The following is a 16,294-nucleotide window of genomic DNA, read 5'->3' as shown; positions in this document are numbered from 1 at the left end:
ACCCTGTTCAATTACATGTATTTTGATGGCTTCGAACTCCAACTTTTATTGAATCTAAAGTCACTTGAATTCACCCTGGACACCACCCTCACCCTCAAGGAACGCATTGACAAGTAACAAAGAGGAATTGGTTCCAGCTCCATCTTATAGAGAAAGTTAAACTTTTCCTTCCAGAAAGCGACTTCAGAACTTTGGTTTTGGCCATCATCCTCTCACATCTGGATTGTTGTAGCATGCTGCTATATAACCTCTCAAACTCATTACCCTCATAAGGGCATCCTACATGCACACCATGACTCATTCAAGTTCTGATGAAATATAATGACATCATCCCCAACCCGATGGTACTATTGGCTCCATTTGCCAGTCCACACCATCATCAAAAGCAGCTGAATAATATAGAAACCCGTCACAACCTTAGGTTACCATCTCTGGTGGCTATCATCGGACTGCAAAATAAGTGTAAAAAAGAAATAACAAGGCATTAGTCCTTTCTGATCTATGCACCCAGGATATTGAACAACAACCTCATATCCATTTGGACAGCCCAAATGCTGCTCCATTTTAGGAAAGAGTTGAAGATGCACCTCTGTAAAGAACACATCACAATGCCTTGACAATCCACAAACCAGCCACCTCCCCTATCATTCATTGGTTTGATGCTTGTCTTTGACTGTGTCCAGTGCTCCCCTGCCTTTTAGCTTGATCTGTGCTATAGAAATGCCACATAAATGCACACATACATACAGACAATAATGCCTGGCTTGTAATATTTGGAAGGAAGTGATTTCAACTTATGAATAAAGAGCTAATACAGGTGCAAATAATATGTGTGACTAGTTTAGCCCTTGCAATGTATAGAAACCAGCCCAAAAATTACAATTGCAGGTACCCCCAGCTACTTGTTTGTCAATGAAAAAGAGTATTCAAAGGGTAATAGCATGGGCAAATTAGTGCAACAATGCTCTTAGGTTAGTTTCCATTACATAAGACCAGGATCATATTAAAATACAACAAATACTTGCTAGCTGGTACTAGTATTATTTGAACTTGGTGCTATTTCATGACTTTACTAAAACACAGTTATATGTTGAGCATCATCTCCTTCAGCTGTTTTGCTTACTCACAGCTTTTTTTGTGTAGTGACTTCTTTACTCCAAGAAAGTAAATGTGTCTGCGTCTCTGTGTATGTCCTCCTCCAAGGGAGAGAGTGTGTTTGTGTCCCCAAAGGTGATGAGTATTTTTTTATTGCAAACTGTATTTGAGAATATTCTGAGAGGGATGTTGGCTTCAAAGATGTTCCTGGGAGAGCAAAGGGTACAACCAATTGTGCAACTGAACCCTTCGAAAACCGAAAACAAGGCACTGTTTTCTGACTTCTGTCACTAGCAGGCCGATTCCCCTTTGATCCATTGTTCCCTTCACCATCTCAGCAGGATGCCAAAACCAACTGGATATGATGGAGAGCTGAAGAAACAGAGTAAGTGGCTGGTGTAATATAGTTGAAACTTAGGTTACTAACAACATGAATGGAATAGAAAAGGCTAACTGGGGCTCCACTCTACTGTCTATGGCTAGGACCCCCCTCAGGTATGATGCATGACACAGATCTATCCTTGATTTTCCCACAGGAAGCATAAGAATGCCATGTCTCTGATCTACTCATTGAGTAGCACTGGGTTATATTTCCCTCTCTTCCTCACAGACTAAGCTTGTTTGTGTCTGCCATAAGCCCTAGGGAAGGTACGAGTACCTACTAGGACTGATAGTGGGAGTTTACTTTTAGAAATTGGGCTGCTGGTTTACTGGGGTGTGAACCTTAGTCAAAAAGTAACCACAATCCTAGTCAGGGTAAGTGGCAGGAAAAACAATATGAACCTTTGCTCAGCTTCTGGTAGCTTGACACAGACGCAGTGTGTGAAGTATTTGTTCAACACTTCAAACAGTAAAACAGTGACAACACCACACAAAAATAGGTTAGAAAAATAGAGCAAAATGTAACAAATAAACCGAGACCAATTCACCAAATATCTGATAAGTAGAACCTGAGAAGTAGCAGGAAGAACCAATATGGCATATCTGGTTGCACCGGACCGGGACAAAGTCAAAAGTTAAGGCTGACCATGATTGTGTGTTGTCCAGCTACAGTGACGCAGTTGGGTCCGCTGAACCAAAGTACCTTAAATCCTGGTTATGGAGTGTTGCATCAATTCAGAACCACACAGTAGAGATGATGCGTCGGTTCATCTCCATGCAGCAGGGGCGATACGTAGGTTCTGAGATGCAGCGAGGCTGTGGTGCAAGTTCCCAATGCGTCGACATTGAGGATCTAGGCACATGGCTTGTGATGCAAAGACTGGTGTTGAGGATAGATTGTGTAGTTGAGGCGATGCATCAGTACCAATGAGCACAGAAGCTGCGATGCAGAGTTTTGGTGATGCCGTTGAGGCTACCGTCAAAAGGGATGTGAGAATCTTGGACCTAGAAAAGTGCCACGGTGTTGGTTCCAAAGACGATGCACCACTTCCAAGATGCAAGGTGCAGTGGCGATGTGAGTCTGGTTGCATCGGTTCTGATCCACGTAGTGGCATTGATGCATCAGTTCTGTTCCTCTCAACAGCGGCGATGCGCCGATTCTGCACCTGCAGCAGAAGATGCATCTGTTCTCATAGTGCAAACACCTTAGGCCCACTAACAAGGGTCCAGGACTGGGGTGGCAACCCTTGGCAGGGCAGACTCACAGATGGCAGAGTCCAGGTGCAGGGGCAGGGTAGTTGGAAGTCTATTATGTCTCTGAAAGTTCGGGTAAGGGGCCAGCTAGCTAGCCCTTGGAGTCACTCTGGGTTCAAGTGATGAGCTTTAGGCTTTTTCATCCAGGTAAAGAAGCAGAAAATGGCAGGACAGCATAGCAAGGCAGGAGTCCAGCAAAGCCAGCAGTCCAGCAGAGGGAGCAGCACAGCAGTCCTCCTTCCGATCAGAGTAGTCATAGGTCCAGAAGTGTACTGAAGTGGTGGTGTCAGAGGTCCAGTACCAATACCCTGTTGGCCCTTTAAAGTGAGGGAGGCTTCGAAGACAGGCCTTTGAAGGGAACAGAGATCCTGTCCGTCCTGGCCTGGCTCTAGACTCACTTCAGGGGGTTATGCGGCCATTTGTGTGTAGACAGGACACTTCCTATTGAGGTGTAAGTGATGCTGTGCCGAGCGCCTCTGTCCCATCCTCCCAGGGTGGCCCATCAAGTCACACCTTAGATCCCATTATGTGGGGCTGTCTAGGGGGAAAACACAAAGTTCAGCCGTCACCAACCCCAGACAAGTGATCAGAGACACACAGCAGGCACCAAATGGCTGAACTAAGAAAATGCCAACTTTCTAAAAGCAGCATTTTCAGAATTGCAATTTAAAATCTGACATCACCATAAGTTGTATTTTTAAATTGTGTTTCTAGAGACACTAAACTCATAAAACATTTCTCTTCCAGATTGTGAATTACACTTAAAAAATGTATTAAGATAATCCCAAAGTTATCCTATAGGAGAGATCGGTCTTGCAGCAGTGAAAAACGACTTGGGAGTTTTTCACTACAAGGACATGGAAAACATAAATGTATATGTCCTGCCATTAAAATACATTGCACCCTGCACTTTGGGTTGTCCAGGGCCTACATTAGGGGTGACATATGTATAAAATGGAAGGTTAGGGCCTGGCAAAGGGGTTATTTTGTCAGGTCCACATGTGATTGTAAAATTGTACATACAGGCTCTGCAGTGGGTAGTTAAGGACTACTTGAGTTGTTGGCACAATCAGTGCTGCAGGCCCACTAGTAGCATTTAATTTACAGTCCTTGGGTACATGCAGTACCAATTTACTATGGATTTGTTGAGTAAATTAAATATGCCAATTGTTGAAGAATCAACATTACCATGTTTAGGAGCGAGAACACTAGAACTTTAGCAATGGTTACCAGTGGTAAAGTGCCTAGAGTCTTAAGGCCAGTAAAACCAAAAAAAGAAAAGTGGAGGAGGTAGGCAAATAGTTTGGGAGAAGATCACCCCAAGGCTGTCAGGTCTAACAATGTCCTGGTACAAACCAGATCCCATTCCTAAATTAGTGAATCACTATGGCCAGACGAATTGTGGAGATGAGCCTTATATTATTGTGTGAATGACATATATATTCCTATCCAGTGACTATCTGATGGCCATGCCTGCCATTTTGTACCATTGTCCTGCATTCCTCCCTCCCTGTGTAATATACCCTTCTGTCTGAGCCAGTGTTGGACCTCGGCCTTTCCGCAGGGTCAGTCCCAACCTTTTTGCCTTTTCCTTCCACTTTTTGTTGAATTGTCTTTGTTGACATTAGGACTCTGGGCTCTTTACCACTGTTATACAGTGCTAAATCGCATGTGCTCTTTGCTTAATACATTGTAACTTTAGCTTACCCACAATTGGCCAATTTAACTCACTTATAAGTCCCTAGTAAAGTGCACTACATGTGCCCAGGTCCTGCAGATTAAATGCTACTGGTGGGCTTGCGGCACCCACCTAAGTAACTGTCTTGTGCCTGCCATTGCAGAGCTTGTGGTTGCAGTTTTAAACTGCCATGTCAACCTGACAAGTTAACCCCCTTGCTAGGCCCAAACCTTCCTTTTGAATACATTTAAGTCACCCCTGAAGGAGGCCTTAGACAGCCTAAGGGAATGGCGCATAGTATTTAAGAAGTAGGACATGTACTTTTAAAGTTTCAAATGACCTAGTTGTGGAAAAACTCTTAAAGTTGTTTCTCACTTCTGCAATGCCTTTGACTCTCAGGAGAACTTTGGAATTACCTTGTTCCAATTTATAAATGTAATTTCCAAATGGGAAGAGATGGGACCCCCAAGTTTGTTGTCTCTGGAATCATAATTTAAAATCACAACTCATGGTGAAGTCAGATTCTGAATTGCAATTCTGCAAATGCCACTTTTAGAAAGTTGGCATTTTCTTACTCTAACTATTTGGTGCCTTCTGCCTGTCTCCAATACATGTCTGAGGTGGGGTGACAGCTGGGCTTGTGCATTCCCACTAGACAGCCACACACTAAGTTGACCTGGGGTTGACTGGTGGGCCATCTGCAGCCTGTTAGGCCATCCTGGGCACGATGACAAGGAGGAGTTGACACTTACACCTAAATAGGCAGTGTTCTGTCCCCAACTACAGGACTGCATATCCCTTGTAATGAAACCGGAGCCAGGGTAGGAAGGGCAGGACTATGTGCGCTTCAAAGACCTCTCTTTGAAGTCTCGCCCTCTTCAAAGGCACCGCTGTGTATTAGAAATGGACTTCTGGCACTACCAACTCACTACACGTCTGGGCCTGTGGATACTCTACCAGGAAGTAGGATTGCTCTGCTGCTGAAAGTACTGTCCCTCTGCTGGACTCTGCTGGATTCCTGGTCTGCTGTGCTGATTTGCTCCTTACTTCCCTCCTTGCCTGGCAGGTAGAAGGACTGGACCTGTATGTCTACAACTCAGAACCAAAGTGACTCCAAGGGCTTGCTGGCTTCCCTCCTGTACTTCTGAGGTCTCACAGACACAAAGGACTTCCAACTCACCTGTAACTACACCTGGACTCTGCCAGCTATGGGTCTTGCCCTTCCAGGTGGTGCCAATTCAATCCTGGGACCCTGGAAGTGGGTATAAAGCACTGCTCCAGCAGTAGAAGGGCTAGAACCAGCAAATCACCCCCTTGTGTGTATCGCCTCTACTGCGGGGATCATCTCCGATGCATTGCTGCCACTGCAAGGCCAGAAATGGCGCTTTGCCTTCAAAACCACTGCACTTCGGAGCCACTGCAGCTCTGCTGCTGCATGGAGAAAGTCGACGCATCTCCTAAACCATGTAGGGAAAATTGATTCATCTCTTGTGCTGCGGGGATCGACTCAGGTGCATTACCTTCGGAACCACTGCACCCAGATACTGCGTTGCCGCTGCTGTGTGAGGAAAATCAACACATCTCCTCTGCTGCAGGGATCAATACCAGCACATTGTCTCCTCTGCTCCACTCACCTTCATTGATGCAACCAGGATCAAGGTACTTTTGTTCAGCGGGCCTCACTGGGTCCCTGTTGCCGACCTGCTCTCCGTCGTGGTCCAGACCAGAGATCCCAAGTAAGCGCTTACTGCTTCTATGCACCATTCTACTGTTTATTCTTTAAATATTCATTACTCAATTGAACTAATTGGATTTTTTTCATTTTGGTCTTGTTTTATTTATGACATTAGGATCTATTTTTCTAACCAGGTGTGGAATCTTTTTGTTTGGTGTTTTCTCTGTTTTACATTTTGAAGTGTTACACAAACACTTAATACATTTCCTCTTAAGTTAAGCCTGACTGCTCTGTGACAAGGTATCCGGGGTTTGAGCACAGGCTAATTTAGGGTGTGTTCGGGACTTGCCCTGACTAGGATTGTGGTTCCTGTCTGAACAGGATTCATAACTCTGCCAACCAGAAACCCAATTTCTAACAGCCAGGTAGAGGGTTTAGAATATGCATTTGCTTGAAACATAGTGATCTTGTGCAGGACCCATACTAGCACACATGCAGCCTTCAGCTGCAGTGATCTTAGTCACTGGAATTGCATGTGTGAGCCCTCCCCCGTACAAATGATTGGTCAAGAAAACTGCCATGTCTCTTTTTCATCCATTGGTAATGGTGTCAACTGACATTTAAGGTTCCTTTCTTTTGGCTGTCATTGTTTAGATTGACTCAAATAATGTAGTAGATTGTTGGCCGATCATAGGTAGTGAAGTTCCATGAGACTTGAAAGTTATGCTGTGCTCTCAAATGGTGTAAAGATTTAAAGATGGGCCCAGGCTTTTCATCATATACCTTTAGTCATTGCAAAAGCTTCTGTAAGCCATTGCACCTCTTCCTGGATCCTCTCTTGAAAACTTCTCTTCCCAAGTCCCAAGATCCGCAGGATGGTCAGGCCAAGACGTTTCAGCGGCTTCCAGGTGTGTTCAGGGGTAGTGAAAATGCCTGAGGTTATTAAGCATTGGTTACTGTTCATTTCAAATCACAGCATCCACTTAACATGAGGAAACTTGGTTCATTATTTTTCATCAGTATACAACTGTAAAGGTTGCAAAGTGCAAAAATATACCACCAAATGTAAGGTGGCAGCCTTGAATCTATGATATTTCTTTGCATCTGCTAGTACTGTAAATAGTACCAGTTGTCACGATTCATGACTAATGACCTGTAATCCCTGCTTCCTTGTAGAACAACATGAAATTGTTTTATACTATTCAATTTATTCTGTGAAAGTTTTCTGTTCTGTTCATTTATCATGATTTTTAAATCACTTAAGGATTTTTAAATCCTTCTCTCCGCACACCCACATGTGTGTACACCCACACAGATATACACAAATAATGTATACATACATACATATATACATACATGCATACATATATACATATGTATATTTATATTGCATGTTTTAGTGTTTTCACTTCACAAAAAGCAGTGATATAAAAACCCATATATCAAAGGCAAATATGGAAGATGTTTCATGGCTGCTAACGAAATACAGATTTCAGGGCTAAAATGGGGAACCAAAAGAAGCCTGGCAAATAAGTTCAAACCAGCCCTGTTTCCTTCCTCTCCTTATGCAATCTCTCTATTCCCATCCATTATCTCTCTTTCTTCCTCTCCTCTCTGTGTGTTCCCTCGCTGATCGTTTTCTCTCCATCTTCCACCTCCCCCTTCTCTTTCTTTCTCTCTTGAAGCCTCCCTCTGCCTGCTTCAATAAACCTCTGGGAGCTGGGAAAGGTGACAGATGCACCAGGAGCCCTCTACTCTAAATAACAGCCCCAGGGTGCTGTAGTTCACCAGGCCATTCCTGCAGTTTTCTTAACTATAATAGCCTCCAAAAAACACTGCAGAGCTTTGACGCTGTCAGGGCTACTAGGATAATGAGGCACTGAAGTCCAAATTGTGAAGCAAGGTTATCTGAAAATATGAGGCAAAACTGCAATTTATACAACATTCTCTGGCATTATTATTTTATCTACTTCAGCCAATTATTAGCTGCACTTTGAAGAAAATATCATATTAAAGCTAACTACTACAATATAAATATGTTATATAAAAATACTTACTGGATATCATGTGTAATATGTCTAATATTGCCATCTTGGGGTTCAATGTTCAGCCTTGTGGTTTGTGATGTCACCATACTATCTATCTATCTACATTTACATTGGTCTCTCTGTATATATATATATGTATATATATATATATATATATATATATATATATATATATATATATATATATATATATATATATATATACATATATATATATATATACATATATATATATATATACATATATATATATATATATATATATATATGTATGTATATATATTAACACATGAACACGTGAAATTATTGTTTGTCATTGCTGCAATTTAGCAAAATCCTGTAACTGAGTCCAGTCATGTGCATAGCCTGTGCACGGACTTTCCCAATACCCTGCACAAGTAAAATGTTTCGTCTTGTGACCTGATGTCAGGTGCTGGATGTAACAAAGCCATTTTTAATGTTTCTAGGCAGGAAATGCTCTATAGTCTGCACAACCCCGGAACTTCCCAGCTGTTTTTGGTTCAAGAATAATGTTGAGGAGTCACGAGATTTAGAAGGTTTGTAAAACCATTGATCAAATATTTATCTAGATACTTCTGTAGAGGGACATGCAGTTGTTCCATGATTGCATAAATCTGACTACACTCTATGTTGGTGCCAGGTTCTAGATCATTTTCGTGGTCCAATTTTCAATGTAGATGTAAGATTTCTTGTTTTATTTTGCTAAAACAGTCTGTGAAGTTTTGGAAGTAGGCTGGAAGGCCTGGCAAGTTCGTCTGTCGCACAGAAGGTTTCCACATTTTGTTTAGGACATACCGAACAATTAGGTGCATAAAAACAAATGAAAAGGTTACAGATTTTTTCAGTCAATGACAGGATTGTTTTGGATAGCCAAAGAAGGCCACAAATAGGTCCAACATTTGGGGCGTTAATGAGATCAAAAAATGTCTCCTAAGAATGGCCTCTGGAGCCCATTAGGGTCCTACCCCGTAAGATGGTATGTCTTACTCTCCTGATCAACTATATGGTCTAAATTCAAGTACAAACCCCAGCCGCTTACATTCAATCAATCCTTGTTTAGCAACATTACTCTGTAATACCTATCACTTGAGCCCAAGTGTGCAGCATTGCACTAATGAGGTTAACTCTAGGGAGCTCGGTATGTAGCGTCTGTTTCTGCTTATTGCAGATTTTAAGCTAATCATGTATTAGATCTTTTTTCATTTATATTTGATAAACAGTCTGATGTGGTATTTTTGATGGAAACTTGACTTCATAGCAGCTGTATGCCTGAATTAGTGCACGCCTTACCATTGGGCTATAGATATCACTAGATAGACTGTGAAATTGCAATAATACATAAAGTGGCCTGTGCTGTGTTGTATCTCCTTTATAACTTCCTGTAGGAAAGTACCATCTTGCCTGGCATGTTACCCCCATATTTCACTGTATATATGTTGTTTTAGTTGTATGTGTCACTGGTACCCTGCCAGCCAGGGCCCCAGTGCTCATAAGTGTGCCCTGTATGTGTTACCTGTGTTATGACTAACTGTCTCACTGAGGCTTTGCTAATCAGAACCTCAGTGGTTATGCTCTCTCATTTCTTTCAAATTGTCACTAACAGGCTAGTGACCAATTTTACCAATTTACATTGGCATACTGGAACACCCTCATAATTCCCTAGTATATGGTACTGAGATACCCAGGGTATTGGGGTTCCAGGAGATCCCTATGGGCTGCAGCATTTCTTTTGCCACCCATAGGGAGCTCTGACAATTCTTACACAGGTCTGCCACTGCAGCCTGAGTGAAATAACGTCCACGTTATTTCACAGCCATTTTACACTGCACTTAAGTAACTTATAAGTCACCTATATGTCTAACCTTTACCTGGTAAAGGTTGGGTGCTAAGTTACCTAGTGTGTGGGCACCCTGGCACTAGCCAAGGTGCCCCCACATTGTTCAGGGCCAATTCCCCGGACTTTGTGAGTGCGGGGACACCATTACACGTGTGCACTACATATAGGTCACTACCTATGTGTAGCTTCACAATGGTAACTCCGAATATGGCCATGTAACATGTCTAAGATCATGGAATTGCCTCCTCTATGCCATCCTGGCATTGTTGGCACAATCCCATGATCCCACGGGTCTGTAGCACAGTCCCGGGTACTGCAAAAACTGCCTTTTCAGGGGTTTCACTGCAGCTGCTGCCAACCCCTCAGACAGGTTTCTGCCCTCCTGGGGTCCAGCCAGGCTTGGCCCAGGAAGGCAGAACAAAGGACTTCCTCAGAGAGAGGGTGTTACACCCTCTCCCTTTGGAATAAGGTGTTAAGGCAGGGGAGGAGTAGCCTCCCCCAGCCTCTGGAAATGCTTTCATGCGCACAGATGGTGCCCATTTCTGCATAAGCCAGTCTACACCGGTTCAGGGACCCCTCAGCCCTGCTCTGGCGCGAAACTGGACAAAGGAAAGGGGAGTGACCACTCCCCTGACCTGCACCTCCCCTGGGAGGTGCCCAGAGCTCCTCCAGTGTGCTCCAGACCTCTACCATCTTGGAAACAGAGGTGCTGCTGGAACACTGGACTGCTCTGAGTGGCCAGGGCCAGCAGGTGACGTCAGAGACTCCTTCTGATAGGCTCCTTCAGGTGTTGCTAGCCTATCTTCTCTCCTAAGTAGCCAAACCCTCTTTTCTGGCTATTTAGGGTCTCTGCTTTGGGGATTTCCTTAGATAACGAATGCAAGAGCTCATCCGAGTTCCTCTGCATCTCTCTCTTCACCTTCTGCCAAGGAATCGACTGCTGACCGCGCTGGAAGCCTGCAAAACTGCAACAAAGTAGCGAAGACGACTACTGCAACTCTGTAACGCTGATCCTGCCGCCTTCTCGACTGTTTTCCTGGTGGTGCATGCTGTGGGGGTAGTCTGCCTCCTCTCTGCACTAGAAACTCCGAAGAAATCTCCTGTGGGTCGACGGAATCGTCCCCCTGCAACCGCAGGCACCAAAGAACTGCATCACCGGTCCTCTGGGTCTCCTCTCAGCACGACGGGCGAGGTCCCTTGAATCCAGCAACTCTGTCCAAGTGACTCCCACAGTTCAGTGACTCTTCAGTCCAAGTTTGGTGGAGGTAAGTCCTTGCCTCCCCACACCAGACTGCATTGCTGGGAACCGCGTGTTTTGCAGCTACTCCGGCTCTTCTGCACTTTCCAAGGGAATCCTTTGTGCACAGCCGAGCCTGGGTCCACGGCACTCTAACCTGCATTGCACGACCCCCTGAGTTGTCCTCCGGCGGCGTGGGACTCCTTTGTGCAACTTCGGGTGAGCACCATTTCACTCCACTTCATAGTGCCTGTTCCGGCACTTCTGCGGGTGCTGCCTGCTTTTGAGAGGGCTTTTTGTCTTGCTGGGCGCCACCTCTGTCCCCTGACGCAATTGGCGACATCCTGGTACCTCCTGGGCCACAGCAGCATCCAAAAACCCTAACCGCATGACTTGCAGCTAGCAAGGCTTGTTTGCGGTATTTCTTCAGGAAAACACTTCTGCACAACTCTCCACGGCGTGGGACATCCATCCTCTAAAGGAGAAGTTTCTAGCCCTTGTCATTCCTGCAGAATCCTCAGCTTCTACTGCCTAGTAGCAGCTTCTTTGCACCCACAGCTGGCATTTCCTGGGCATCTGCCCACTCTCGACTTGGTCGTGACTTTTGGACTTGGTCCCCTTGTTCCACAGGTACCCTCGTCTGGAAATCCATCGTTGTTGCATTGCTGGTTTTGGTCTTTCCTGCAGAATTCCCCTATCACGACTTCTGTGCTCTTTGGAGAACTTTAGTGCACTTTGCACTCACTTTTCAGGGTCTTGGGGTGGGCTATTTTTCTAACCCTCACTGTTTTCTTACAGTCCCAGCGACCCTCTACAAGGTCACATAGGTTTGGGGTCCATTTGTGGTTCGCATTCCACTTTTGGAGTATATGGTTTGTGTTGCCCCTATCCCTATGTGTCCCCATTGCATCCTATTGTAACTATACATTGTTTGCACTGTTTTCTAATACTATACTGCATATTTTTGGTATTGTGTACATATATCTTGTGTATATTTGCTATCCTCATACTGAGGGTACTCACTGAGATACTTTGGCATATTGTCATAAAAATAAAGTACCTTTATTTTTAGTATATCTGTGTATTGTGTTTTCTTATGATATTGTGCATATGACACTAGTGGTACTGTAGGAGCTTCACTCGTCTCCTAGTTCAGCCTAAGCTGCTCTGCTAAGCTACCATTATCTATCAGCCTAAGCTGCTAGACACCCTATACACTAATAAGGGATACCTGGGCCTGGTGCAAGGTGTAAGTACCCCTTGGTACTCACTACAAGCCAGTCCAGCCTCCTACACTTCCTGATTGTAAAAGTATGTTATTTTCTATCAAATTTAGACCACGTTTCAGCTTTTCCAGTACTCCTTAGTGTCGTCCTTCTGGTCCAGCTACACAGTTTTTTGCAAGCCTCACCAGAATTATTAGCTGGCCTGGAGTTATAAAAAATAATTTAATTCTTCTAGGAAATCTGACTATTCATTTGGATGACACCAAGTACTTCAATGCAACTAATTTATTACAGTACTTAGTATCAGTTACGTCACCAATGCATAAGAAAGGTCATCTTCTTGATCCAGTCTTTACTAACTTCCCTAATATGTTAGTTCCATATTGCAATTCAGTAAAAATCACAGGTTTAAATTATTATTCCTAATTTTTGTACACATGACCCTAGATCTCTAACCATGCTATTTTTTAAACAAAACTATCACTCATGATGTGCACAAGATGGTGGCTGTTTTCAAGGCTAACCTCAAGGGTCTCGGCTGCACAATTTGTTCTAAAACTGACCCTTAGCCAGGTATAAAGAAAAAAAGACAGAGAACCTCTACACATTAACTCTCAAGATGCGCAGTGCTTTTCAGTATATTAATATCATTTGCACTGGCTTGATACACATTAACATATTCTTTGCATGTTCTAAGGGGCACATCATTTGAAGTCCCATGAAAGTATACTCTCGCTCTTGCAGAGCTTTTCTCTCAGTTTTCAAACTTCGGTCCTGATTCATAAATGCAAAAAAGTTCTACAAAGTTCTAATCACAATCTTCACTTTTTTAGTAACTTACACTTTGAATAAGTTTACTGTGTTTCAGTATTCCCAAAGTGCACTTTTGTAGTAACTTACACTTTAAGAGTAACTTACACTTGTGTAGTAATGCCCTACCGCCATTATTTTCAATTGAAAGAATGTTGTAGTACCAGTGGCTGGCCATGTGTAGTGCTGGACTTACGTGTCATTACTATAAAAGTTTAGGTGACTACGAAAGTGTATGTTAGTACAAATGCACCATTAGTGAGTACTGAAAAATTGTAAACTTACATGTAAGTTACCTTTGCCAACCTGCAGCTAAATTTCATTGTGTGAAGAGGGCAGTGTGGTCTTGAAGGGTACGGCCTCGTGCAGGTAAGATCTTGTGTAGAGGGCTACCTCAGAGACAAATCCTCCCATACACTCTCCAAAAAAGAAAACGGTGGCTGAGTCTGCTGACACATCCCTTAATGGACATTGGCTGCTTACAGCTAGCAAAGACGAAGTTAATTGCCATTTTATGAAGTGGTTTCCAGCTTGTACTGCCAACCACTGTGTGATTTTGGCTCCTCGCTATCTGTTTGTGTGAAGGGTGCCAAAATCGTGTGACACATGGTGGCATTGTGTGACAAGGCTGGCAAGGTGGCAAGGCTGCCTTTGTGAATCATTCCCTTATTGTTAGGGTTACTCTATCAATACATAATTAAATACATATTGATGCTCTTCCAATCTGTCACACTTGGTAAGGTAAATGATTCACAATACAATCTGCATGTCCTCTGTTCAAAAGTTCAAGGGTTACTGTCACACTCATTAAAAAAATTATTGACCACTTATCGATCAACTTAGACTTTGATGACCAATCACATAGGCCCTCATTATGACCTTGGCGGTCTTCTATGAAGACCACTGAAGTCCCGCCAGACCAAAGACCGCCAGTGTTGGCGGTCTTCTGCCAACCATATTGTGACTGCTGGCGACCCTCTGCCATAAGTTGGGCCGAGAGCCGCCAGCAACCATACTGGCGGTTGGCGGTGCAGTGGAGGTTGCCCCTCCGCCACGGCCACGTCATCAGAACACCACCCACCGAATTACGTTGCAGTATTCGGCGTGGCGGTGTTCTGGTGACGGGGTGCTGGCGGCGGAGCAGGCCCCATGGAACCCATTCCCTCCTGGACGACCACCGAGGCAGGTAAGGTGGTCGTCCCACAGGGGAAGGGTGTGGGGGGGGGTGTTGTGTGGTGTGTGCGTGAATGGGGGTGTGGCTGTGAGTGTTTAGAAGGGGTGTGTGAGTGGGTGTATGTATGCGGGGCTGTGATGTGTGTCGTGGGATGAATCGTGTATGTGTGTGTGTGTGCATGTGTGTGCACGTGTATGTTTGTGAGTGGTGTGTGCATGCCGAAGTGGGGGGTGGGGGGTATGTATGGGCGGGCCCATGGAGTTCGGGTGGCCTTATCAGCTTTGAGGGGCGGTAGGGGGGCCGTGGCTGTTGGGGTAGGACTCAGGGGAGGGGGGCATGGGAGACCCCTATCAGTGCCAGGGATGGAATTCTCTTGCACTGATAGTGCCTACCGCCATGGTTTTCGTGGCAGTACAGATGCCACGAAAACCTTGGCGGTATGCAGGGTCATTATCTCGCAGGCAGACTAGTAACGGCCGCTGGGCTGGAGACCGTTGTCTCCAGCCTGGTGGTTGTTACTGTCGTGGTGGACGGTGTGGTAAATTGGCGGTTTGGCATAAGTCTCTTCTTTCTTTAATTGTCCTTAATTAGTCAAATTCGCTCCATGCAGTTTTACTTGCCTTTGCCTTTGAGGAAGGCCTCTAAAAGTGGAGAAGGTGGACGATCATAGAGCTCCTCTGAGTGGGAGATTAGAGCATCTCTAACAGCGTGGCATCCATTCAGCACAATCAGTGGTGTCTGTCCCATCCACAGAGTGAACATGTTCCCATACGTCTTTCCAAGCTGTGGTTAGAAAGTAAGTTTACAGTTTAATAGAGCTCATACAAAATGTCAGAAGAGCATCACATACTACCACATTTTGCAACAAACAAAGTAAGAAAAAGGTACACTCTTATCCCCTTTTCATCTTGGTTGACAAGTTATGGCAGGAATTTTACAGTATCACCCGAACAAGCCCTTAGGATAAGCAGATAAATATCTATTGGTTATATTGCCATCTATATGAAGGGGGGCTAGATGCAACATGTCATTAATTTAAGCTAACCAATATCTGTGGGATACTCAGGGCCAGATCTACAAGAAAGTGTCGCATTGGTCCCGATGCACCACTTTTCTTGCGCTGACCCTGCCCTACCTAACTTTTCCACAATAGCCTCATAATTTATGACACTATTGTGGTGCTTTGCTGAATTAGCACCATAAATGATGGTGCTGGTGCAGCAAAGCACTACTGATGCCCATAGGTTACTATGGGCCCGTCACTTAAACGCCTGCCCCGAGCAGGCATTAAAAATGACATAAAAAATGTTGCAGTGAAATCTTGTGGATTTCACTGTGCCATTTTGTGCGGCTTTCCTGCGTGGGAACGTCCCCCTTGCACACATCATACCTTGAGCAGGTTTAATGTGGCGCAACGGGTTACAAAGTGGCGCAATGCTAGCATTGCGCCACTTTGTGAAGATGGTGCAAGGAAATGGCCTCCTTAACGCCACATTAGCGTAAAAATAAATTACGCTAGTGGGGCGCACGGGGGTGCAAGGATCTCGTGAATCTGGCCCTCAGTTTCTTAGATGCAAGGTCAGAGGGGCCAGAAATCTGCAGTCCTAGCCCTCCAGGACTCTGCAATGGCTTTTGTGAATACTGCAAAAGAACTTCAATTTTCATAGGTTCCTTGATTTCATACAAGGTTTGTCTTTCTATGCACTAGATGTGTCCGATCAGTGCCACACATTCACAAATAAAAAAAATAAAATACAAAATACTAATTCAAAAATAACTTTTCAAATGACGTGCTGCCGTAATATGAAACAATTCTTTTGGCAAAGAACTTTATCGTGGGGGAACACGGCCTAGCGGA

The 16,294-nt window shown here is 44.3% G+C and overlaps 1 protein-coding gene across 1 annotated transcript in view; it reads right to left on the bottom strand.

Annotated features, from left to right (window-relative positions):
- The window catches only part of LOC138265060 (cytochrome P450 2G1-like), an 88,771-nt gene that overhangs the window by 34,124 nt on the left and 38,353 nt on the right, over positions 1-16,294 (bottom strand). The window contains exons 2-3 of the mRNA XM_069212608.1: positions 15,057-15,219; positions 6,867-7,016 (exon numbers count right to left, since the gene is read on the bottom strand). Of these exons, the coding sequence (XP_069068709.1) occupies positions 6,867-7,016; positions 15,057-15,219 (313 nt within the window). The remainder of the gene's footprint in view (positions 1-6,866; positions 7,017-15,056; positions 15,220-16,294) is intronic.

This window comes from Pleurodeles waltl, chromosome 11, assembly GCF_031143425.1.
Source record: "Pleurodeles waltl isolate 20211129_DDA chromosome 11, aPleWal1.hap1.20221129, whole genome shotgun sequence".
NCBI classification, from domain to species: Eukaryota; Metazoa; Chordata; class Amphibia; order Caudata; family Salamandridae; genus Pleurodeles; species Pleurodeles waltl.
This window is presented reverse-complemented; position numbering and strand designations above follow the sequence as displayed.